Here is a 27,139-nt window from a genome sequence, read left to right on the forward strand (position 1 = left end):
GCTTATTAACATACTACTTCATAGCATTTACCACCCCGGCATAAAACTGATGCCCCTAGCACTTACCATATCAGAAATTTGCTGTATGCCAAACAACTTTATAAACGGATGTTAACACCTTGTTCACAAGCAGTATTTTCAAAGTAAGCTAAATACAATTTATTAACAATAACAATTTAAAACAAGTATATACGGCCGTAAGTTCGGCCAGGCCGAATCTTATGTACCCTCCACCATGGATTGCGTAGAAACTTCTACGAAAGAAGTTTCTACGGTCATCCACAATCGAATTAATTGGGTTGGGTATCTTAAAACTTCTTAACATCGTTTTCTAAATTGTTAGTTAGTCCATACGTGGTATATATTAGACAAAAAAGGTATGTATAGGTAAGTCTACAAATAATTACGAATCGATATGGACTTTTGCACGGTACGTAGAGAGCCAGAATTGACACATGGGGGTCGCTTATATGGGGGTTATATACAATTATGAACTTGATATGGACCAATTTTTGTGTGATTGGAAACCGATTTATCTGAGGGATATATATAACTATAGACCGATATGGACCTAGTTACGTTACTAGTTGTTAACGACCATATACTAGCACAATGTACCAAATTTCAACTCACTCGGATGAAATTTGCTCCTCCAAGAGGCACCAAAACCAAATCTCGGGATCGGTTTATATGGGGCTATATATGATTATGGACTGATATGGACCACTTTTGGCATGGTTGTTAAATATCATATACGATCACCACGTACCAAATTTCAAGCAGATCGGATGAATTTTGCTTCTCCAAAAGGCACTGGAGGTCAAATCTGGGGATCGGTTTATATGGGAGCTATATATAATTATGGGCTGACAGGAACCAATTCCTGCATGGTTGTTGGATACCATATACTAACATCACGTACCAAATTTCAACCGAATGGGAAGAATTTTACTCTTCAAAGGGGCTCTGGAGGTCAAATCTGGGGATCGGTTTATATGGGGGCTACATATAATTATGGACCGATACCGACCAATTTTTGCATGGGAGTTTGAGGCCATATATTAACACCACGTACCAAATTTCAACTGAATCAGATGAATTTTGGTCTTCCAAGAGGCTCAAATCGTCAGAGGCTCAAAGAGGTCAAAGCGGTTTATATGGGGGCTATATATAATTATGGACCGATGTGGACCAATTTTTGCATGGTCATTAGAGAACATATACCAACACCATGTACCAAATTTCAGCCGGATCGGATGAAATTTGCTTCTCTTAGAGGCTCCGCAAGCCAAATCGGGGGATCGGTTTATATGGGGGCTATATGTAATTATGGACCGATATGGACCAATTTCTTCATGGTTGTTAGAGACCATATACTAACACCATGTACCAAATTTCAGCCGGATTGGATGAAATTTGATTCTCTTAGAGGCTCCGAAAGCCAAATCGGGGGATCGGTTTATGTGGGGGCTATATATAATTATGAACCGATGTGGACCAATTTTTGCATGGTTGTTAGAGACCATATACTAACACCATGTACCAAATTTCAGCCGGATCGGATGAAATTTGCTTCTCTTAGAGGCTCCGCAAGCTAAATCTGGGGATCGGTTTATATGAGGGCTATATACAATTATGGACCGATGTGGACCAATTTTTGCATGGTTGTTAAAGACCATATACTAACTCAATGTACCAAATTTCAGCCGGATCGGATGAAATTTGCTTCTCTTAGAGGCTCCGCAAGCTAAATCTGGGGATCGGTTTATATGAGGGCTATATGTACCAAATTTCAGCCGGATCGGATGAAATTTGCTTCTCTTAGAGGGTCTGCAAGCCAAATTTGGGGGTCCGTTTATATGGGGGCTATACGTAAAAGTGGACCGATATGGCCCATTTGCAATACCATCCGACCTACATCAATAACAACTACTTGTGCCAAGTTTCAAGTCGATAGCTTGTTTCGTTCGAAAGTTAGCGTGATTTCAACAGACGGACGGACGGACGGACGGACATGCTCAGATCGACTCAGAATTTTACCACGACCCAGAATATATATACTTTATGGGGTCTTAGAGCAATATTTCGATGTGTTATGGGTATGGCTGAGGGTATAAAAACAAAAAAAAACTTTGGTCGAAGCAGGGATCGAACCCACGAACCTTGGCATGCAAGTCGGACGTAGCAACCACTGCTCCACGGTGCCAAACTAAACGTTTGCTTCTGTTAAATAAACTGTGTGTATTCGGTTCGTGGCCGCCGCAAGCTATGCTATATAAATATAACATATATGGATATTTATCTATTGATGACCATAACAGGTACATAGCTCAGTGGTTAGTATGTTGGCTTACAAAGTGCATGGTCCGCGGATCGATTCTCCGTCCAGGCGAAAAGTAAAAAAATTTTAAAAATTTATAAAATCGTATAATTTCTTCTACATTGTTGGTATTACAGGAAAAGGTGTTTAGAACTAAAAAACCTCGTGGAAGAATAAACGTTTATCGCAAAAAGTACATACTTTTATTCCAAATACACTTCCTTACAGCGAAAAGCAAATGAGAAAAGAACTTTTTATTTTATTTTTTATTTATTTATTTGTGTCATTTTAGTACAACAAGACATAAAATCTTATAAATGACTGTACTAAAAAAAAATAAAAAGAAAAAATACATGATTGTGCAACAAGTAAACAATAATCAATTAAAAATTTAAAGTTTATAAAATATAAATAAATATGTAAGTTTTATAATTGTACGCTTTTTTAGAAAACTGAAACATTTTTGTGTCTTTGTAATATTAGAATCTTTGAACTACGAATATAATTTGTAGAGCTCATTTTTAAGTGCATTAGCATTGCTTAGTATTTGTATGTAATTTGGAAGAGAGTTCCAAAGACGTGTCGTAAAGATGAAAAATTGCCGTTCAGAGGAGAGTTTCTTAAACCGTGGTAAGATCAGTTTTTTACCCCTGGTGGATCTTGCGAATTGAATGTGGTTAAAGAGATATGACGGTTCTTTGTTTGTCTAAAATTTCGTTTGGGAGGAAAGAATTATTTTTTGCGTGTAGTTATAGTAAATTAAATGTAGAAATGCAGCGAGAATATCTCCCAATGTTGGTCCATTGCATTGTATTCAACTCAAAACTAAAAGTTAACCAAATTCATTTAGCATATTTCACACTAAAGGTGTAACTTCACTCGTACTTTAATTGATTATAAATCATATATTATGGTAACGCCCATTTACTTTTTTGTTAAAATTTCATAGAGAAAGAATTTTATTATCTCAAAATAATTGATCATTAAAACTAATTTTCACTTAGAGCTATAATTATTGTGATATATAGGTACCGACAAGTATTATTAATATCATTGTTGCAAATATCGATCATTAGCAATAATGATTAATATTCCTATCAAAATCAATTATTGCTAGATATTTTCAAAATCAATTGAAGGGGTGAGATTGTGTTTCCGTGATGTTCATATAATAGCATCAGGACACACTAACTAAGTCATGGAGTGATTAATGTTTTTATGCCATCTTTAAAACGTGGCTATAATTAATGTGATTTATTCAAGGCAATCGTAGACTGGCCTAATTATGACCAATAAAGATATTTCCTGACAAAAAGTTTCTCGTAAACTAAGAGAGGCAAAGGGAAAAGTTGCTTTGTTGCCCGGGTAGCAAATTCAAATTATGTTCTCAAACTCGATGTGTTGCCAGGTAATTTTTGAACCTTCTTTTCAAATATTAGGTTAGATGACAACCCGATATAACAGGCTCACTTAGACTATCGAACCCACGACCTTGTGTATGCAAGGCGGGCATAAAAAAATAAACGATTTATTCACATTTAAATGCTGTATGGCTCTAAAGATAGCCACTTGTAGTTTTCCAGCCAACTATAAAGCAATTACACTGAACGTACCTACATCATCAAATTAATGAAATTTGTTTCATATAATATCATCAAAAAATCTTCACCAAATTGATGTAAAAATTACATTGTTTTTATGAAATCGGTATTCAATTTGATGTTTTCTTTTTTCAGTTGAAAAACACCGTCATCAACTCAATGAAGAAACTTACATCAATTTTTGGTCATCATTTTGATGAAAATCTTTCATTCATTTAATGAAATCAGTAATCAAATTGAAGAAAATTTTCATCACATGTTATTCATTTATATTTTTCCGCCCTCCATATTTGACAAACTCTAACAATAACATTATTTCCACATATATTTATTATTATAAACTTTTTTAAGTGATGATTTAATTAAAATTTGGAAAAATAGAAAATAAAACTACAAAAATCTTCAAATGGGACATAACAGGTTGGCTGATAAGTCCCCGGTCTGACACATAGATGGCGTCGCTAGTATTAAATGCATATTATTATACCCACCACCATAGAATGGTGACGGGGGTATAATAAGTTTGTCATTCCGTTTGTAACACATCGAAATATCGATTTCCGACTATAGAAAGTATATATATTCTTGATCAGGGAGAAATTCTAAGACGATATAACGATGTCCGTCTGTCTGTCTGGCTGTCTGTCTGTTGTAATCACGCTACAGTCTTCAATAATGAAGCAATCGTGCTGAAATTTTGCACAAACTCGTCTTTTGTCTGCAGCCAGGTCAAGTTCGAAGATGGGCTATATCGGTCCAGGTTTTGATATAGTCCCCATATAAACCGACCTCCCGATTTGGGGTCTTGGGCTTATAGAAATCGTAGTTTTTATCCAATATGCCTGAAGTTTAAAATCTAGAGGTATTTTATGACCATAAAGATTTGTGTCAAAAATGGTGAATATCGGTCCATATTTTGGTATAGCCCCCATATAGACCGATCTCCCGATTTTACTTCTTGGGCTTATAGAAACCGCAGTTTTTATTCAATTTACCTGAAATTGGAAATCTAGAGGTATTGTAGGACCACAAATACGTGTGCCAAAAATTGTGGGTATCGGTCCATGTTTTGGTATGGTCCCCATATAAACCGACCTCCCGATTTGGGGTCTTGGGCTTATAGAAACCGTAGTTTTTATCCAATTTGTCTGAAATTGGAAATCTAGAGGTATTTTAGGACCATAAAGAGGTGTGCTGAAAATGGTGAGTATCGGTTCATATTTTGGTATAGCCCCCATATAGACCGATTTCCCGATTTTACTTCTTGGCCTTCTAGAATCCGAAATTTTTATCCTATTTGCCTGAAATTGGAAATCTAGAGGTATTTTCGGGTCATAAAAAGGTGTGCCGAAAACGGTGAGTATCGGTCCATATTTTAGTATAGCCCCCATAAGAACGATCTCCCGATTTAACTCCTTGGGTTTCTAGAAACCGTAGTTTTTATCTGATTTGCCTGAAATTGTAAATATTCTGGTATTTTAGGCTCACAAAAACGTGTATCGGATTAAGTTTTTATCGGTGCATTTGGTAATGCCTCCATATAGACCGACTTCACTTCTTGAGGGTGTAGAAGGCGCACTGATCATGAAAATTGCTTGAAACTCAATGTAAAATTTCCAGATTTTACTTCTCTTAAGATTTCAAATCCAGACGTTATTTTATAATTTTCTTGCACACTTACAAGAGATGTTAATGATTCCTCAAAAACTCAAACAAAAATGGTTCTTATAAATCCAGAATCTGATATAGTCCTCATAGGTGAAATCTTTAAATTTATCTTCGGGAAGTGTCCTCAAGTCCTCAAGCCCTCCTGAAATTTCAAATGAAACCCTAATATTTGGTTCATGGTGGTGGGTATTTAAGATTCGGCCCGGCCGAACTTACTGCTGTATATACTTGTTTTTATATAGTATCAACCTTCAAATGATTCCTGTCAAAATTTGACGTCTGTAAGTCAATTAGTTTGTGAGATAGAGCGTCTTTTGTGAAGCAACTTTTGTTATTGTGAAAAAAATGGAAAAAAGGAATTTAGTGTTTTGATAAAATACTGTTTTCTGAAGGGAAAAAATACGGTGGAAGCAAAAACTTGGCTTGATAATGAGTTTCCGGACTCTGCCCCAGGGAAATCAACAATAATTGATTGGTATGCAAAATTCAAGCGTGGTGAAATGAGCACGGAGGACGGTGAACGCAGTGGACGCCCGAAAGAGGTGGTTACCGACGAAAACATCAAAAAAATCCATAAAATTATTTTGAATGACCGTAAAATGAAGCAGAGGCCTTAAAGATATCAAAGGAACCTGTTGGTCATATCATTCATCAATATTTGGATATGCGGTAGCTCTGTGCAATATGGGTGCCGCGCGAGCTCACATTTGACCAAAAACAACAACGTGTTGATGATTCTGAGCGGTGTTTGCAGCTGTTAACTCGTAATACACCCAAGTTTTTCCATCGATATGTGACAATGGATGAAACATGGCTCCATCACTACACTCCTGAGTCCAATCGACAGTCGGCTGAGTGGACAGCGACCGGTGAACCGTCTCCGAAGCGTGGAAAGACTCAAAAGTCCGCTGGCAAAGTAATGGCCTCTGTTTTTTGGGATGCGCATGGAATAATTTTTATCGATTATCTTGAGAAGGGAAAAACCATCAACAGTGACTATTATATGGCGTTATTGGAGCGTTTGAAGGTCGAAATCGCGGCAAAACGGCCCCATATGAAGAAGAAAATAGTGTTGTTCCACCAAGACAACGCACCGTGCCACAAGTCATTGAGAACGATGGCAAAAATTCATGAATTGGGCTTCGAATTGCTTCCCCACCCACCGTATTCTCCAGATCTGGTCCCCAGCGAATTTTCTTGTTCTCAGATCTCAAAAGGATGCTCGCAGGGAAAAAATTTGGCTGCAATGAAGAGGTGATCGCCGAAACTGAGGCCTATTTTGAGGCAAAACCGAAGGAGTACTACCAAAATGGGGTCAAAAAATTGGAATAATCGTTGTATCGCTCTTGAAGGGAACTAGGTGCCCTATTTTTAGATTTGACAAAAGCCTTCGATATTGTAGAGCATCACGTACTTCTTCGGAAGTTGTCATATTATGGTATTCGAGGTGACAATTGTTTAGAAATTTTTTGACAAATCGGAGGCAGTATGTGGTATTATCTGGAGAGGAAAGTAATGTATCAGTCGTGAGGCATGGAATTCCGCAGGGAAGTTGCTTAGGTCCACTACTTTTCCTTATCTATATAAATGATTTATCCAATCAGGGGTTAGAAGGCCGGATGTATATGTTTGCAAATGATATATATCTGCTTTATCCTTATAGAAACGACGTGACATTAAAAAATGCTATGGAAAGGGATAGGGCCTTGATCCTTGTATATACGAGGTTAAATAAGTTAGTATTAAGTTCGTCGAAGACGAAATTGGTGCGTTTTAGACCGACTTCGAACCAAGCTGTTAGTGAGTTTTCAATATCCATCAATGGTATTGTAGTTAACGAAGCCAAGGAAGTGAAATATTTAGGTATATTACTTCAGCATAATTTATCTTGGGACTCTTATATATCTAGTCTGAAGAACAAAGTAGCTCCAGCGTTAGGAATTCTTTTTAAGATGAGGTAACTTTTGGACTCCAAAACGAAGATGATGCTATATCAGTCATTGGTGCAGAGTCATCTTGGGTATTTGGCAGTCATTTTTGGATGGAAGAATACCTCAGCTCTACGTTCCTTACAACGCATTCAGAATAAAGCCCTCAAGGCCATCTTTAACTTGCCCATGAGGTTTTCGACGATACCACTATACGCGGAAATTTCTAAAAATATTTTGCCTGTACATGGTTTGTATAGATATCAGTTGTTGCTATATATTTATAAGACTGAGAAAAATATCGGCTATCCTACGTTAAAGTTTTCCAGGAATCAATCTGCTTTTAACACTAGAAACAGAACATCTTTAAGGGTAGTGAGGTGTAGATTGGAAATTACCAAACAGAGAATTGAGTTCATTGGTACTTCCCTATTTAATGACTTACCCCATGATGTGAAGCATACATCTAATATATCGCTGTTTAAGACCAAACTTAAGAAATATTTGCTTGAAAATGTTGAGATACTTCTAGCTTAAATTACATTCAAGATTTATGGTATCGATTTATTTTTGTAATTACTTTTTATTTTTTTCTTTCTTTTTGATTTTTTTAATTTTGTACTTATATTTTTAAAATTATAATATATTAAAAACATTTATCTTTGTTACACATTTGCCAACTTGCCTCAAAAATGCCTTAAGGCGCAGAGGCCTTAACATTATTGTAAAGTTTTTAATAGAATACAAAAAAAAATATCCATATAAGTTATATTAATATAGCATAGCTTGCGGCGCCCACGAACCGATTAAACAAACTTTATTTAACAGAAACAAACATTTAGTTGGGCACCGTGGAGCAGTGGTTGCTACGTCCGCCTTGCATGCCAAGGGTCATGGGTTCGAGCCCTGCTTCGACCGAACTCCAAAAAGTTTTTTTTTTTACATATATTCCAGGTATGTTCGAAAGATTCCGAAAAGATGTTCAACATTACATACTACTATATTAAATTTTTACTATGAACTGTAAAATGTGTCTTATTAAAGACTTAAAGTCAGAAAAGAACAGTGCTTGATATAAACGAAATGGACTATGTTGTTGGTTCAAAAATATTTTTTTTTTTTATTGAAAAAATAAAAATTTGTAACAAATGAATTTTTTTGGTGATAAAGGTTCAAAATTCTCGAAGAAATGCAAAAAAACTCTAACAAAACGAACGTTTTTTTTTTCTTGGCGTGTGGGAACAAAAATCGTAGGTGACCAACTTTCAATGTCTGTAGTCCAGCCCGTGGACCCTCTGGGGATTAACAAACTTAGTGAATTATTCCAAAACAGAATTATTTCCAAAGCAAGTGATTTGGATGGAACGTCTGTGTTGTGGATTATATAAAAAAGCTAAAAAGTTTTTTTAAGGCACTTTAAATATCACAAACACTAAATTAGAATATTTCATTGAAATTCATTAAAACAGAACAAACGATTGATGATAAAAAAAAGTCTTATAAGTGGTAAACTGGTACATTTCATATAATTCGTGTTTTTTTTTCGTACGTTACTTAATATTTATAGCAAAAACGGTATTTAAATATTTAATGTTGTCTTTATTATTTATTTGAATTAAAATTCCATGTCTACAGATGTTTTAGATGATTTGTTGTATCTCTGTGTTTAGCAAATCCATACGAAAATCAATTTATTTAATTCTGATCAAATATACAAAATTATTATTATTATTGTTAGATATTTCGTAATATAATAATAAATAAAATAATTTCTTTTTTTTTCACTAAAACGCTCACTTACATTGCACTGCTAATGTCTAGAAATCCTAGTATAATAATTAATCCAAATATTAGGCAATTTCTTTTCATTTTTAATACACTGATATATCCCGTTTACTTAACAAAAAACAAAACTTTTAAGTTAAACCCAAAAAAGCCAACTTTTTTTTCTTATTTAAAAAATTCAAAACAAAAGCTTTGCTTTCTTATGCCGCAGCGAGTGCGTAAAACGTTCTAGTAGACCGACGAACCACGATTAAAGACAACGATAACTAACGAATACGATCGCAACGCAATCGGTACGATTAGCGCGATAAAAAAATTTTCGATTTGAATTCCACGCCAGAACAAATGGACTGTTTGTTAAATAATCCGAGTAGGCTTTTATATTCTCGGCTACGAGTATTGTGAGCGGGCCTTAAAACAAATGGTCTTAACAATAATAGTAAGACACCAGTTAAAGCACATGGAGAGTTAATTTTAATTTTGTTTACAACAATGGCGAGTGCAGAGACAACATCAGCATCGCTTGGTAGAGAACTTGGTAATATGGTCATATGATAGCCAAAAGAAATCAAATACAAAAAACCAACAAACAACCGGCAACATGAATTCAACTTGTATTGCAATACGCATTGGAAAGAGGAAAAGATGAAAAGTTAATGATAATACTCACTGCACTGAAAAAAATATTTACATACACAAAAAAACAGTGAACTCTCATCATGGGCATTAAAGTCATTTTAGCTTTATTTTAGTTCATGGAAAATATTATTATGTTTTAGTTAAAATCTCCCAATATGAGAAGTTTCCTCAAAAAAAAAATGAGACAATAGTTCAAAACTTCCTAACATTTTTACATTTTACTAAAAATTCGTCCATCATGAACTTCATAAGAGAGCTAAAGATATTTTTGCACGATAACCAGAGAGCCAAATTTTAATCGAATGGGATGAAATTGATGTCTTAATGAGCCTCCAGACAGCGTTGCCAGTACTTTTTTGGCTCTTGTCCCCAAAGTGTCGGATGGTATTGCAAATGGGCCATATCGGTCCACTTTTACGATCCCGATATGGCTTGCCTAGCCTCTAAGAGAAGCAAATTTCATCCGATCCGGCTTAAATTTGGTACATGGTGTTGGTATATGGTCTCTACCAACCATGCAAAAATTGGTCCACATCGGTCAATAATTATATATAGCCCCCATATAAACCGATCCCTAGATTTGGCTTGCGGAGCCTCTAAGAGAAGCAAATTTCATCCGATCCGGCTGAAATTTGGTACATTGTGTTAGTATATGGTCTCTAACAAACATGCAAAAATTGGTCCACATCGGTCCATAATTCTATATAGCCCCCATACCGATCCCCAGTTTTGACCTCCGGAGCCTCGTGGAAGAGCAAAATTCAACCGATTCGGTTGAAATTTGGTATGTGGTGTTAATATATGGCCTCAAACACCCATGCAAAAATTGGTCGAAATCGGTCCATAATTATATATAGCCCCCATATAAACCGATCCACAGATTTGACCTCCGGAGCCCCTTGGAAGAGCAAAATTCATCCGATTCGGTTGAATTTTGGTACGTGATGTTAGTACATGATATTTAACAACCATGCCAAAAGTGGTCCATATCAGTCCATAATCATATATAGCCCCCATATAAACCGATCCCGAGATTTGGTTTTGGAGCCACTTGGAGGAGCAAATTTCATCCGAGTCAGTTGAAATTTGGTACATTGTGCTAATATTTGGCCGTTAACAACCATGCCTAAATAGGTCCATATCGGTCTATAGTTATATAGCCCTCAGATAAATAGATCCCCAATCACACAAAAATTGGTCCATATCAAGTTCATAATGGTACACCCAGAAAAAAGAGCCTTCGAAACTAAAAGAAAAAATTTTCATCAATATAGTTTATCCATTTTATTTCCATTAAGGTAAATTTTTGTGAAAAATAATAAAATTTACTCGTTTCAGTAAAAAAATCCTAAACTGTAAGCAGTTAGGAATAGTTCATTAACTAGAATAAGGCATGGAATTTTACTCATACTATTTTCTTCGCTGGGTATAAGAATTTACTACTGAAAAAGAAAATTTTATTCACCGATAACAAAGCATTCGTAAAAATAAACAAAAACCGAACTAAAACCAAGTTTCCTCAAAATTAGTAAAATTTCTTATAAAATGATAATTGCGACTTCCTTTATAATAGAAAGTTTTTCATACATACGAACAACACTTGGCATAGAAAAATATTTTAGTTCATTCGTACTAAGAAGTATGCAATCCTTTCAAAACTTAAGGAAACACACTTGTTAGAATATAGGAAATTTTCCTAAATATCTATTGTCTACCTGTAATCGATACCTGTCATCGTAATCGATGTGTTTGCGCGTGGGTGTAATCGATATATTTGCGCGTCGGTTGTTTTTTTAGTTGGAATCGCGTTGTTTTGGTATACGGAGAGATTGTTAAAAAATAATATGGTAAAATAATATAATAAATAACAAATAAAATATATAAAATATTTGTTATTTTAAATTAGTGAGAAAAATTTTCGTTTTTTTAAATAAATCTATCAATGTTCGTGATAGTGTATAAAGAAAGAAAACACCAGCAGAATAACAACCCTTTCATTTGTCTTCTTTTTGGAATCTTCAATTATCAGGTAATATTCAGTGACGCTAACCTTTTGCAACAAAAATGTTTTATGATTTTTTATATTTGTAGGTATTGAAATTGTAAAAGGAGGACAAAATCGTTAGGCAGCAACTTATTAAAAGTGAAAAGTACAAGAAGAAGAAAAAGTGCGTTTTACAGTTGATAATATCACACGGAAATTGGAAATAGTGGAATAATAAACTAATATTTCAAAGAGATTCGATGCTGTTGATTCTTAATAAATATATTCAATATATTAATAAAACATGTCTTTTATTGAAGATAAAATTGCTTATAGAAATAAATAAAATTGTATTTAAAAGCGAAGGTAAGCAGTTCTAATTATGAAGTAAAAGTTTTACCACAAATGTGTAAGATTTGTCGAAATGAATGAAAACATTTCAATAAAATCATTCCATATATGAATTCAAATTAGTTAAATTTTTTCATTCTGTAGTATAGTGGTATATAAATATAGGAAAATGTTAACTAATATATGGAATGCATTATTCCTAATTTCTACGAAAATCACATCGTTCAAACAAATAAAAATGTCTTTGGCGCTATACGAAGTTCAACTTTCAATGAGTTCATTTTAACTTAAAGAAGGGGTCACTTTTTTCTGGGTGTATATAGCCCACATATAAGCGACCCAAATATTTCAATTCTGGCTCTCTACGTACCGTGCAAAAGTCCATATCGATTCGTAATTATTTGTAGACTTACCTATACATACCTTTTTTGTCTAATATATACCACGTATGGACTAACTCACAATTTAAAAAACGATGTTAAGAAGTTTTAAGATACCAGAACCGAATTAATTCGATTGTGGATGACAGTCTTTCTTAGAAGTTTGTACCCAATCCATGGTGGAGGGTACATAAGATTCGGCCTGGCCGAACTTACGGCCGTATATACTTGTTTCTTTTTCATATGGGGCCGTTTTGCCGCAATTTCGACCTTCAAGCGCTCAAATAACGCCATATAATAGTCACTGTTGATGGTTTTTCCCTTCTCAAGATAATCGATAAAAATTATTCCATGCGCATCCCAAAAAACAGAGGCCGTTACTTTGCCAGCGGACTTTTGAGTCTTTCCACGCTTCGGAGACGGTTCACCAGTCGCTGTCCACTCAGCCGACTGTCGATTGGACTCAGGAGTGTAGTGATGGAGCCATGTTTCATCCATTGTCACATATCGACGGAACAACTCGGGTGTATTACGAGTTAACAGCTGCAAACACCGCTCAGAATCATCAACACGTTGTTGTTTTTGGTCAAATGTGAGCTCGCGCGGCACCCATTTTGCACAGAGCTTCCGCATAGTCAAATATTGATGAATGATATGACCAACACGTTCCTTTGATATCTTTAAGGCCTCTGCTATCTCGATCAACTTCATTTTACGGTCATTCAAAATCATTTTGTGGATTTTTTTTATGTTTTCGTCGGTAACCACCTCTTTCGGGCGTCCACTACGTTCACCGTCCTCCGTGCTCATTTAACCACGCTTGAATTTTGCATACCAATCAATTATTGTTTATTTCACTGGGGCAGAGTCCGTTGCTTCACAAAAGACGCTCTATCTCATATACTAATTGACTTACAGACGTCAAATTTTTACACGAATCATTTGAAGGTTGGTACTATATAAAAATAATATGCATTTAATACTAGCGACGTAAAATCTCTCAATATGAGAAGTTTCCTCCAAACAAATGAGACAATAGTTCAAAACTTCCTAAAATTTGTACATTTTACTAAAAATTCGTCCATCATGAACTTCATAAGGGAGCTAAAGACAGAGAGCCAAATAAATGTCAATAGCCAAATTTTAATCGAATGTGATGCAATTGATGTCTTAATCAGCCTCCAGACAGCGTTGCCAGTACTTTTCTGGCTCTTGTCCCCAAAGTGGGACGATTTTGTTGCTCCTAGTTTGATTTTGGAATTCACTCTTCAGTTGTCAAAATACCGTCCAAGCAAGAAGAGCAGCGTATCAAAATTTTGCTCGCGCATCGCGAAAATCCGAGCTACTCGCACGCAAAGCTTGCAAAATCGCTAAAAGTTGCCAAATCAACCGTTACAAATGTAATTAAAGTGTTTGGGAACGTTTGTCGACAGCCAGGAAGCCTGGATCGGGGGGAAATCGAAAACCGGAAGCCGCTGAGACGACAAAGAGAGTTGCCGGTAGTTTCAAGCGAAACCCTAACCTCTCTCTCCGAGATTCCGCAAATAAGCTGGGTGTATCGTCTACAACCGTGCATCGAGCCAAAAAACGAGCCGGACTATCGACTTACAAGAAGGTAGTGACTCCAAATCGCGATGATAAACAAAATACGACGGCCAAAGCGCGATCCCCGACGATGCTGACGAAGTTTGACTGCGTGGTAATGGACGACGAAACCTACGTCAAAGCCGACTACAAGCAGCTTCCGGGACAGGAGTTTTATACGGCAAAAGGAAGGGGAAAGGTAGCAGATATTTTCAAGCAATAAGACTGTCAAAGTTCGCAAATAAATATCTGGTTTGGCAAGCCATCTGTACCTGTGGCTTGAAAAGCAGCATTTTCATAGCTTCCGGGACTGTCAACCAAGAAATTTACGTGAAAGAGTGTTTGAATAAACGTCTGCTGCCTTTCCTGAAGAAACACGGTTGTTCCGAACTGTTTTGGCCGGATTTGGTATCTTGCCATTACGGTAAAAAGGCCATGGAGTGGTACGCCGCCAACAACGTGCAGGTGGTTCCCAAGGACAAGAACCCTCCCAACACGCCCAATTGAGAAATACTGGGCTATTGTCAAGCGGAACCCAAAGAAGACCAAAAAAACTGCTAAGGACGAGCAGCAGTTCAAGGCAAACTGGCTTTCTGCGGCGAAGAAGGTGGACAAGGTGGCTGTACAAAATCTGATGGCAGGTGTCAAGCGTGAGGCCCGGCAATTCGGATTTGGAAAAGCGAAAGCCTAACTGAATATTTTTCCTGAATTTTATACTAATTGAACTTGAAAAAGAAATTTAATTTGATTTTTTAAATAAACGATTTCACCGATTTACACGCGTTTTCCCTTGACCAAATTTTGACCGTATCACCCTTTATCAACGGTATTCACCATCATCGTGGTCGTACTGTGGCCCTTCCTGAACCCAGATGGGTTACCGTTCAGAAAAGCCTTTTGTGCGAAGTAGTCTGAAATTTGCTCATTTATCAAGACCTCAAGAACTTTTGACAAGGCTGGTAGTATACTTATTGGTCGGTAATCTGAATTATCCCTTGGGCATTTAATTTTTGGAATAGGAATAACCCTGGCGCTAGTCCATCTCCTAGGAAAGGTTGAAGTCATAAGAATTGTATTAAATATATGCGTCAAATGCGAGGAAATCGCAGGAAATACAACCTTAGAGAACTTCAGTGGGATACCATCATCTCCTACGGCGTTAGATTTTATCCGATAAAGAGCTGACCATACGTCCATCTCACTAACACAACTGAAAGAGAGCCCCTCAAATGGGTCATTGCTGCTAGTCTGGTAAAGAATGGTGGATTGATTAGCTCCGGCATTAATATGAAGAAATTATTAATAGAGTTAACATCCACGTATACAGTAACATGCCTATTGTCACCGTAACCCAGCCTTCTAAGTTCTGTCCACATGTTCTTAGGCGATGTCGCGCAAAATAAATTATGGAAGTGTCTAATCTTCTCTCTTCTCATGACGCTTTTCAGTCGATTCCTATACTTGCAGAATAGTCTCCAGCTAGTCGGACATTTATTTTCCAAGTAAGACCTATATGCAAGGTCACGCATCTCACGGGCACTTCTAATGCAATCCTTGTCTACGCAGTTTCTGTTGAAACTGGGTAGAGAATTCCCCACCAAATCCCCATTCACGAAAAAATATCCCAATTTGGGGAAAATTCCCAATACTGGCAACATTGGCTCCAGAACCGAAATTTACAAATTTTTGCATGATTGGTAGAAAGCAAATATTGCCATTAGGTAACAAATTTAATTGGATCGAATGAATTTTGCACCTCCAGGAAACTCTAGAAATCAAATCTGGGGATCGGTTTATATGGGAGGACTATATAATAATGGACCGATATGGACCAATTTTTACATGGTTGTTAGAGGACATATACCAACACCGTGTTCTAAATTTCAACCGGACCGGAGATTTGCTCCACCAAGAGGGTCCGCAAGGCAAATTTATGGGAAGGTTTATATGGGGACTGAAAGGGGTCCGATAGGGTCCATTTGCAATACCATTCGACGAACATCAATGAAAACTACTTTGGCCAAATTTTAATCGTGATTTCAATGGACAGACAAACGGACATCGCTAGATTGACTCAGAATTTTGCCACGACCCAATATCTGTGTATACTTTATGGGGTCTGTAACCAATATTTCGATGTGTTACAAACGGTATGACAAAGATAATATACCTCTAAGCGAATGCAACACTTATTGAAAACGTACTTGGACTAAAGCCATAGAAGTTCAAAAAAGTTCCAGAGCTCACTGATGCACTGAAGATGTGAGACTGAAAAGAGCCAAGGACACACACAACAATTTTTCCAATTAATTGAATTTTAAAAATTATTCAATTAAAAATTTAATTGATTCAACAAATTTTGTAAATGAAACAAAAATCAATCACAAAAATTAACTGGGGTAATTTGTGGTCGGAATTATTTCGCCATCGACACTAATATTCAACTGCCTGCGCACTTCTGCCGTCCATGTAGTGAATAGTGTGGCTGAGGATTTGGTGGGGGATATCCTCAAGTTTCTCGCAGTGAAATAACTGGTAAGATTAGCTAACTAGACATTTAAACGATCGCAGATGTCATCAACATTGGGCCCAGATGCCAAGATTGTACAGTCATCCGCATATGATACAATCTCGACGCCGTCAGGTGGGCGTGGAATCGAGGACAGGTAGATGTTAAACAGTGCCGGAGATATCACCACACCCTGGGGAACTCCCTGTTTAACTCTACGGGGTTTTGACTTTTTGTCCCTGAATTCCACGTACGACTGGCGTCCACACATATAATTCAGCACCCAACGTTTCACTCCTGCCGGTAGGGACGTATTCTCGATGTCCTCAAATAATTTGGCATGGTTGACCGTATCGAATGCTTTCGATAGGTCAAGCGCCAAGAGGACCGTCCTATGACACGGTCTGGGCTGATTAAGTCCCTTATTGATATGTGTCGAAATGGCATGTAAGGCTGTCGTCGTACTGTGTACCTTACGGAATCCATGTTGATGGTGGGCAGCTGGAAAATTCTCCACAAGGCTAGGGAGGATTAGTGCCTCAAGTGTCTTGGCTACTGGCGAGAGAAGGGATATCGGTCTGTACGATTCACATTTACTCGAATCTTTGCCTGGTTTCAGTAGTGGAATCACCCTTCCCATCTTACAGACATCGGGTATAATGAGTGATTCTAAGGACAAATTGAGGAGTCTGGTCAGGTACTCAACTCCCAGTATTCCCAGATGCTTCAACGTTAGCACCACCGTGGTGCAATGGTTAGCATGCCCGCCTTGCATACACAAGGTCGTGGGTTCGATTCCTGCTTCGACCGAACACCAAAAAGTTTTTCAGCGGTGGATTATCCCACCTCAGTAATGCTGGTGACATTTCTGAGGTTTCAAAGCTTCTCTAAGTGGTTTCACTGCTATGTGGAACGCCGTTCGGACTCGGCTATAAAAAGGAGGTCCCTTGTCATTGATCTTAACATGAAATCGGGCAGCACTCAGTGATAAGAGAGAAGTTCACCAATGTGGTATCACAATGGACTGAATAGTCTAAGTGAGCCTGATACATCGGGCTGCCACCTAACCTAACCTAACCTAACCTAACCTAGCATTGAAATTCCGTCGGGGCCCAGCGCCTTGGATGGTTTCGCGCTGTTGATGACACTAGTAACTTCGGCTACAGTAAATTGTGGTGTGTCATCGGCTCGGAGACCACGTATACGACGTGTGGCTCTCCTTTTCGCTCTATCACTCTCGGGATGCTTGACAAACTGTCGGTTGAAGTATTTGGCGCATCTCTTCGGATCAGTCACGTCGCCAAAGGTGACTGAAATCCCATCATCCCTTGTAGCGGGGTTCGAGAGGGCTCTAACTGTTGACCACAATTTACCAGTCCCTGTGCCTAAGTTACATTGCTTCAGGTGCTCTAACCAAGTGTTCCGCTTGTGCTCGTCGACTATCTTACTAATCTCTAGATTTAGTTCTCTGATTCTAGGATTAGCAGGATTAGCACGACGGCATTCATCACGCTCGTCTGCGAGTCCCGCCGCTTCGGCTAGGAAGTTGGGCCTCATTTGGGCAATTCGACCAGCTGGTATGAAGCGAGCGGCTGCTGCGTTGATGATGTCCCGGAACGCCCTCTGGGCAACGTAAACATGAGAGGGGGACGGGAGCTCACTGAAGCGGCGATCGGTGTAATCTCTGAAGCCTTCCCAGTTGGCTTTCTTTTGATTAATAAACATCCGGCGTTCAGAGGTTATGAAATCGGAGGGTCGGTTGGTGGTGAGAATTATGGGGAGGTGGTCCGATCCCAATGAAATGACGGGTTGCCAGGAGACGTCATTTATCAGACCAGGCGACGCTAAAGATAAATCTGGCGAACTGCTGCAGTCACCCATAATCCTCGTGGGGGCCTCTTCGTTCACCGTGCAAAATGTGGAGTCATCTATCTGCTCTGCCAAAGCTATGCCTCTCTGGTCATTACCTAGGAGAGAATGCCAAAGTTCATGGTGGGCATTAAAGTCTCCTAGAACCAATCGGTTATGCCCGCACAACAGCCACTCAATGTTTGGGCTATAACCTGGAGCACAGCTACCAACCGGCTGTATATACACATTGTATAGCTCTATCTCGGCAGCCCCAGACTTAACTGCTACCCCCATACATTCCATATATGGGTCACTAGTGCCTGGCACAAGCGGGATAGGTCTATACTGCACGGAACGGTGTAATATGAAAGCCAGGCCACCACCTCCACTTCTCGTGCGATCCTTTCGTAGCACATTGTATCCATCACAATGGCGTAGGCTGCAGGTGGAATTCAGCTTTGTTTCCTGGATAAGGGTCGCGGCCCTTATCCTTTCCCGATTCATAAAGTCCACGATCTCGCTAATCTTACCCCGGAGCCCGCTGCAATTAAATTGCAAAAACGATGCACTATCCGGAACTGGAACAACAATATTGGGTGTGAGATGCTGCGGCGGAGTATATTGTTGTACGGGAGATGTCGGGGGAGTCGCATAGTCAGACGACCCGCTGCTGCTATCGCTGGCACAGCATCCTGCCACGTAGTCAGTATGACTATACTCCCGCAGCGATGTTAAGCCGGAGCAGTTCCGGAAGTGCACCCACTCCAAGCACCGGTTACACCTGACCGAAACCGAACGGTGGTGGATCAGGTTTCGGCAGACTGAACAATACCATGGTCCGGGGTTCTCCTCTATCCCGGCTCGGACCAACAGCAAACGGAGAAGGCTCCCCGGGATGCACCTTCTCCAACACAAAAAGACGGACGAAACAACACGTACACTGATGTGGCAGCCGCTGGCCAATGGATGGGGTCCATCGGGTCGATCCGGTACACAGAACCCGCCGTCGTCTGCCCATGCCACTGCAATTTGTAATAAGCTCCGTGGTAGAAACAAGGTCCTCAAGTCACTTGCCGGCAGTACTTTGGGTGCGGACAAAGAAACCTTGTTAGCTACCTATAAGGCAATTGGCCGGTCAGTGGTAAACTATGCAGCGCCAGTGTGGACACCGCAGACTAGTGATACGCAGTGGAATAACATACAAACCTGTCAGAACGCTGCCCTTAGAACTGCGACTGGGTGTCTCCGCAGCACACCCCTGGATCACCTTTATGTGGAGACAAAGATCATCCCTGTGCGAAGACACAACTACATGTTGTCAAAGCAGTATCTCCTAGGTTGTTATCGCAGTAATCATCCAAACTACCATCTCATGGATGCACAACCACCACCCAGGAACGTAAGGGTTGATATACATAATCTAGAGCGCGAGATCCAGCGCTACAAAAGAGAACCTCTAGATCAAGCAGCGTACCAGGCAGGTTTGAACAGGATTCATGAGGATACTGTAGCTGAAGCGGTGAGAAGCTACAAGGTTAATCCTGTTCTCGGAGTCCGTCCACCGCCCATAGCACCGGAGGAAAGAGACCTCCCACGGCAGACTAGGGTAGTTTTAGCCCAGTTAAGATCAGGCAAGTGCAGCCGCCTCAATTCCTATTTATCAGTGATTGATAGCAGCGTAGCTGACGTATGTCCAATTTGAAACCAAGGGCCACACGACACGCGTCATCTTTTCTCTTGCCCAGCTAAACCAACCCGACTTACCGCCAGGTCACTCTGGACGCACCCCACCTTAGTCACAGAGTTCCTCGATCTGGCCACAAGCTGAAGTACCAAAGCGTATAACATAAAAATGGATGAAATCACAATAAACTGTTACAACAACAACAACAACACAAAAATTAATAGTATCAATTAATGTTTTAATTAACTTAATTAATTTATTAATTTTTTAATTGATACTATCATTTCTGTGATTGACGACTTCGTGAATTTCGTGATTGAATAAGAAAAAAAATTGTATGTACTTGAATTTAACGGTATTTGTATGGGAGAACAAGCTTTTGTCATATTAGATGGCGCTAAGGTGCGGTTGCAATATTGATGTGGTGTGGGAATTGGCTAAATACAAACACTACTCGCCGCTAGAGCGTTACGGTTATGAAAGCCTATGAGCATGGTGTAAATGTTAGTTCGTAATTTTCTCCCAGTGTTCAGTTTTGTTAACTCTAGTCTATGATACACAAATATAAATATTCAACCCAACCAAACATTCAACAGGCGTATGCCAATAGCTTTTTTTCTATGGTTAAACAACTACATTTTACATCTGTTGACTTAATGCCATTACCGCAATTGCGATCAGCTGTTATAAACCATCATAATTTGAATTTCCTATACATTGGAAACTCTAGTTTCTTAACACGTGCAATTTTTTTTATTTACATTTGATTTTTGATCAACAACTATGGAATTGTTTGCAGTAAATCGGTATTTATAAAATCTTTCAGACGATAAGCTTTTTAAGTACATAGTTTAAAATCCAATCCATACAGGTATGACGAAAACTTGGATAAATCGAAGAGTGACGAAAATGAAATACTTCAAAAATTATTGAAGAAAGTTGAAAAACGTAAAAGACGACACTCAGAAACTAAAAAGAAAGAAGATAAACTTGTTACTCATGATCAAGAAAGGGACACAACATCCAAGGATAATAATGTAGAACGCGATAATGATCTACTCACGAAAGAAGATGATCTAATTGATGAAGACATTATCAATGAAGGTACTCGTGGCGACGACCAAGTGGACAATGAAGAACCAACTAACACTTTCCAAGTATTGGGTGAAGATAGTGATGCGAAGAAACGCGAAAAGATATATGCGGTTTTACCTTCATGGCTGGCACATCCTACCATTATATCCACAAGTGTAGGACCAACATCTGAAATTCCCGATGATAGTTTGTCACAGATGAAATTTTTGTCACCACAAATTCGAGGTGCTCTTAAAGAAATGAAGATAACTCGTTTGTTTCCTGTTCAATCGACAGTGATACCATGGATCTTGGAGGCTCACAGAAAACCACCACCTTTTCTCCCTAGGGATGTTTGTGTTTCGGCTCCCACCGGTAGTGGTAAAACATTAGCTTTCGCCATACCTGTCGTTCAAATACTTTCACCGAGAGTTGTACGTAAAATCCGAGCCTTGGTCATTCTACCGGTAGCTGAATTAGCTCTCCAAGTATTTCGCGTCTTTAAAAAGCTATGTGAGCATACTGATCTTAGTGTATGTTTGCTTTCAAATCTAACACCCCTCGCAATGGAAAAGGAAAAACTGGTAGAAATGTACAAAGGAAATTGGTACTCCAAGGTGGACATAGTTGTCTCCACACCAGGTCGTCTGGTGGAACATCTGCACAGCACTGATGGTTTCTGTTTAAAAAGCCTAAAATTCTTGGTTATTGATGAAGCAGATCGTATTATGGATGCTGTCTTCCACAATTGGCTTTATCATTTACATGCCCATGTACGCAATACATCTGATCAGCTGTTGTCTGGTCAATCGATTCCTTTGTGTTACAACGAATTGGAATTGGCATGGGCCAATCACCAACCTCATAAGCTATTATTTTCGGCTACATTATCGCAAGATCCGGAAAAGCTGCAAAATATGCGCCTTTTCCAACCAAAATTATTTACATCTGTGTTATCCAATTTGGAGGAAATGCAAACAAAATTCGCCGAACATGTAGAAAAGAAGGCTCTTGAGGCAAGGAATGGAGATTTCATAGGCAAATATACCACACCAGCTGAATTGACAGAGAAATTCTGTCTAACCCAATCACGCCTCAAGCCATTGACCTTGTATGCCCTGATTAAGGAGAATAAATGGCAAAAATTCCTGTGTTTTACCAACAGTGTGGAGGCTGCTGGAAGGTAAGTCTGTGAATATTTTCCAAAAACGCTTTTAACGTTTATTAAATATGCCATATCAATTTCTTTTTCTCTGTTATAAAGACTGGCATTTGTTTTGAAATCCTTATTCGCGAAAGACGAAGATGAGATTCGCATAGCTGAATTGTCCAGCGCTAAAATGCAAGGAGGCAAAAAGACGTTTTTGGAGAAGTTTAGAAAAGGCCAAATCAATGGGTAAGTAAGGAATTTATTTCAATTCAATTTAGGGAAAATTTTATACATATCATAAAAATTTTTAATTTAAAAATGCTTACTGTCTATTCGTGAAACTGAAAATGGTTCCAAAATGTAAGCACGCATCTCTGTCATATACCGGTTAGCTTTATTCTCTGCGCTTAAACGAAATAGGTACATGGAAATAGGTCGTAGAAGGTGGAGCCACTGTGACATGTCGTTCGGAAAAAAATTAAAAAGAAGGTCGCAGAGTTTCTCGATCTGGTCACAAGCTGAAGTAACAAAGCGTATCACATAAAATTAAATGAAATCACAATAAAATGTTACAACAACAACAACAAAAGAAGGTTCCTTGTCATTGACCTAACCATAACATCGGGCAGTACTCATTGATCAGAGAAGATTTATTTATCTCAATGGACTTAATAGTCTAAGTAAGCCTGAAATAATAGTCTGCCACTATAAACCCCAACATAACCTCCATACCTATTTATACCAAGTATAAAAACATTGCTGAACATTCATAATGGATAAATTTATTGTTCTCTATTTCATGTACTAGACTTATATGCTCTGATGCCTTAGCCAGAGGTATTGATATTCCGGATGTTGATATTGTCATATCCTATGATCCACCACGTCATATTAAGACCTACATACATCGTATTGGACGTACGGCACGTGCTGGAAAATTGGGCACAGCCATAACATTGTTGTCACCTCAAGAACAAGAAAAATTCAATGTAAGCTTTCCTATATTTTTTTAGTAAAATCCCATACCCATTGGCTTAATTTTTTTAGAAACTTCTAAGTGATGTTGGCAAATTCATAAGTGAGGAACAAACTTCATCGACGGCCATAGAAGAAGCAAATGCACGTAAATATCAAGAAGCATTGGAACAATTACGCGAAAAGATTGCCAAGGATAAACGTATTAGAATATTGGAAATAAATCGTACACGAGAGCTCAAGGAATTGACAACTAAAGACACTTCCAGTATGACAGTAATGGAAAAATTGCAAATGCAAGCTACTCTAGATATGCACGCCAAAACAGATATACCAAAAGAAAGTTTACTGGTGGGTAAAAGGCAAGTGAATAAGATGTTAAAGTTAGCCAAAAAAGGAGAAGACGTCGATCTGAGTAATAGTTCCAAGAATAAGGTAAAAGCTAAATTTGATAAAATAAAAGGCCCGAAAGGTGTATCGAAGCCATCAAAATCCATGAAAAATTTCAACCATAAAGCCAAGAAAAATTCCTTCAAGGCGAAAAAGCCCAAAGGGCAAACATCGGAGACATAATAATCAAGTAAATAATATAAAAATAGTTTTCAAAACGACGCATTCTATTTAATTATGGGAAAAAATAATACAAATAAAAAAAGTTTCCAAAAATGTTTTTGTTTACTTTTGTGCTGTAGTTTTTAAGGGGTGCTTTTAGATTAAAACATGAACCAATTATATGCGCTTTCCAGTTCAGTTTTTGATTTGTATTCCTATTGAAACTTTTGTCAAAATTTTATTTCTATAGAAAATTTTTTCAAAATTTTATTTCTAAAGAAAATATTGTCAAAATTTTATTTCTATAGAAAATTTTCGTCAAAATTTTATTTCTATAAAGAATTTTCGTCAAAATTTTATTTCTATAGAAAATTTTCGTCAAACTTTTATTTCGTGTTGATTTTTGATGATTTTTTTATCTCATAATCTCGGCTATAGGTCTATAAATTAAACTTGAAATTGTTGGTTTCTTGTTTTTTTTTTTTTTATTTTCCGATATTTCGGTTGACTTCGTCAGAACCGTTTTCAAGGCTACAAATTACAAAATTGTACAAAAATTAATTACAAAATTCACAAAATAAAATCAAACTATCTATTGTACTTTACATTTTCTCCGCTGTCTTGTTACTTCGCTGTCTGTTTTTCTACTGGTGATTACTTTCTCTTGTGTTTCTGTATCGTATGTTGATATATTCTCGCGCAGTTCGCAATATCTTTCTTATAATTTATTCTCTCGTTAATTGGAGTGTTAATGATGTGTAACATCTTCGTCTATAGTTGTTTTCCTTGCTACGTCGTTTAAGTGTGTAAATATAACCATAGCGATAGGCGGTAGGCGAACACTTATTTACGTGTATTTCTTATGGGAAGCCCAAAATCCGCGACGGAATACCGTGACGGCTAGCGGCCACCTAACCTAACCTTAATGTTTCGTCGACTTCTGATGCCTTGATGATTGCGAAGATGTCATCAACGTATGTTATTTAGTTAAATCGGTGGTTTTGTAATATTTTTAAATACGCCATCTAAAAGTTCCTCCATTCCTCCAGACTTATAGCCGAGATTATGAGATAAAAAATCATAAACATTTTATTTCAACATTTATTTCTATAGAAAATTTTCGTCAAAATTTTATTTCTATAGAAAATTTTGTCAAAATTTTATTTCTATAGAAAATTTTGTCAAAATTTTATTTCTATAGAAAATTTTGTCAAAATTTTATTTCTATAGAAAAGTTTGTCAAAATTTTATTGCTATAGAAAATTTTGTCAAAATTTTATTTCTATAGAAAATTTTGTCAAAATTTTATTTCTATAGAAAATTTTGTCAAAATTTTATTTCTATAGAAAATTTTGTCAAAATTTTATTTCTATAGAAAATTTTGTCAAAATTTTATTTCTATAGAAAATTTTCGTCAAAATTTTATTTCTATAGAAAATTTTGTCAAAATTGTATTTCTATAGAAAATTTTCGTCAAAATTTTATTTCTATAGAAAATTTTCGTCAAAATTTTATTTCTATAGAAAATTTTCGTCAACATTTTATTTCTATAGAAAATTTTCGTCAAAATTTTATTTCTATAAAAAATTTTCGTCAAAATTTTATTTCTATAGAAAATTTCGTCAAAATTTTATTTCTATAGAAAATTTTGTCAAAATTTTATTTCTATAGAAAATTTTGTCAAAATTTTATCAAAATTTTATTTCTATAGAAAATTGTGTCAAAATTTTATTTCTATAGAAAATTTTGTCAAAATTTTATTTCTATAGAAAATTTTGTCAAAATTTTATTTCTATAGAAAATTTGGCAAAATCTTATTTCTATAGAAAATTTTGTCAAAATTTTATTTCTATAGAAAATTTTGTCAAAATCTTATGTCTATAAAAAAATTTCGTTAAAATTTTATTTCCATAGAAAATTTTCGTTAAAATTTTATTTCCATAGAAAATTTTCTTTAAAATTTTATTTCTATAGAAAATTTTCGTTAAAATTGTATTTCTATAGAAAATTTTGTCTAAATTTTGTTTCTATAGAAAATTTTCGTCAAAATTTTATTTCTATAGAAAATTTTCGTCAAAATTTTATTTCTATAGAAAATTTTCGTCAACATTTTATTTCTATAGAAAATTTTAGTCAAAATTTTATTTCTATAGAAAATTTTCGTCAAAATTTTATTTCTATAGAAAATTTTGTCAAAATTCTAATTTCTATAGAAAATTTTCGTCAAAATTTTATTTCTATAGAAAATTTTCGTCACAATTTTAATTTCTATAGAAAATTTTCGTCAAAATTTTATTTCTATAGAAAAATTTCGTCAACATTTTATTTCTATAGTAAATTTTCGTCAAAATTTTATTTCTATAGAAAATTTTAGTCAAAATTTTATTTCTATAGAAAATTTTGGTCAAAATTTTATTTCTATAGAAAATTTTGTCAAAATTTTAATTTCTATAGAAAATTTTGTCAAAATTTTATTTCTACAGAAAATGTTGTCAAAATTTTATTTCTATAGAAAATTTTGTCAAAATTTTATTTCTATAGAAAATTTTGTCAAAATTTTATTTCTATAGAAAATGTTGTCAACATTTTATTTCTATAGAAAATTTTCGTTAAAATTTTATTTCTATAGAAAATTGGGGTCAAAATTTTATTTCTATAGAAAATTTTCGTCAAAATTTTATTTCTATAGAAAATTTTCGTCAACATTTTATTTCTATAGAAAATGTTGTCAACATTTTATTTCTATAGAAAATTTTCATTAAAATTTTATTTCTATAGAAAATTTTCGTCAAAATTTTATTTCTATAGAAAATTTTGTCAAAATTTTATTTCTATAGAAAATTTTCGTCAAAATTGTATATCTATAGAAACTTTTCATCAAAATTTTATTTCTATAGAAAATTTTCGTCAACATTTTATTTCTATAGAAAATTTTCGTGAAAATTTTATTTGTATAGAAAATTTTGTCAAAATTTTATTTCTATAGAAAATTTTCGTCAAAATTTTATCTATTTTAAGTTGTTGATAATTTACTTGCAGTTCGAAATCTTTATGTTGCAGAGTTCTTATAATTTTAGTCTTTGTATTTTCATTAAATTAACTCC

The 27,139-nt window shown here is 36.5% G+C and overlaps 2 protein-coding genes across 2 annotated transcripts in view; one reads left to right on the plus strand and one right to left on the minus strand.

Annotated features, from left to right (window-relative positions):
• LOC142233912 (myrosinase 1) overlaps positions 1–9,660 on the minus strand; it is a 95,976-nt gene extending 86,316 nt beyond the window's left edge. The window contains exon 1 of the mRNA XM_075304974.1: positions 9,319–9,660. Coding sequence (XP_075161089.1) covers positions 9,319–9,386 — 68 coding nt within the window. The 5' untranslated portion in view covers positions 9,387–9,660. The remainder of the gene's footprint in view (positions 1–9,318) is intronic.
• Positions 9,661–21,003: 11,343 nt separating this feature from the next.
• Positions 21,004–24,149, plus strand: Dbp73D (putative ATP-dependent RNA helicase Dbp73D). The gene is made up of 5 exons (XM_075305338.1): positions 21,004–21,090; positions 21,156–22,541; positions 22,623–22,754; positions 23,317–23,497; positions 23,556–24,149. The coding sequence occupies exons 1-5, from the start codon at positions 21,068–21,070 to the stop codon at positions 24,054–24,056; spliced, it is 2,223 nt and encodes a 740-aa protein (XP_075161453.1). The 5' UTR covers positions 21,004–21,067; the 3' UTR covers positions 24,057–24,149.
• The last annotated feature ends 2,990 nt before the right edge of the window (positions 24,150–27,139 follow it).

This window comes from Haematobia irritans, chromosome 4, assembly GCF_050003625.1.
Source record: "Haematobia irritans isolate KBUSLIRL chromosome 4, ASM5000362v1, whole genome shotgun sequence".
Classification (NCBI taxonomy): Eukaryota; Metazoa; Arthropoda; class Insecta; order Diptera; family Muscidae; genus Haematobia; species Haematobia irritans.

Excerpts from the sequence above, each read along its gene's own strand:
- Dbp73D (XM_075305338.1), top strand. The coding sequence starts at position 21,068 with ATGGAATTGTTTGCAGTAAATCG. Across the intron at positions 21,091-21,155 it reads GAATTGTTTGCAGTAAATCG|GTATGACGAAAACTTGGATA; the intron begins GTATTTATAAAA and ends CAATCCATACAG. Across the intron at positions 23,498-23,555 it reads AAGAACAAGAAAAATTCAAT|AAACTTCTAAGTGATGTTGG; the intron begins GTAAGCTTTCCT and ends TAATTTTTTTAG.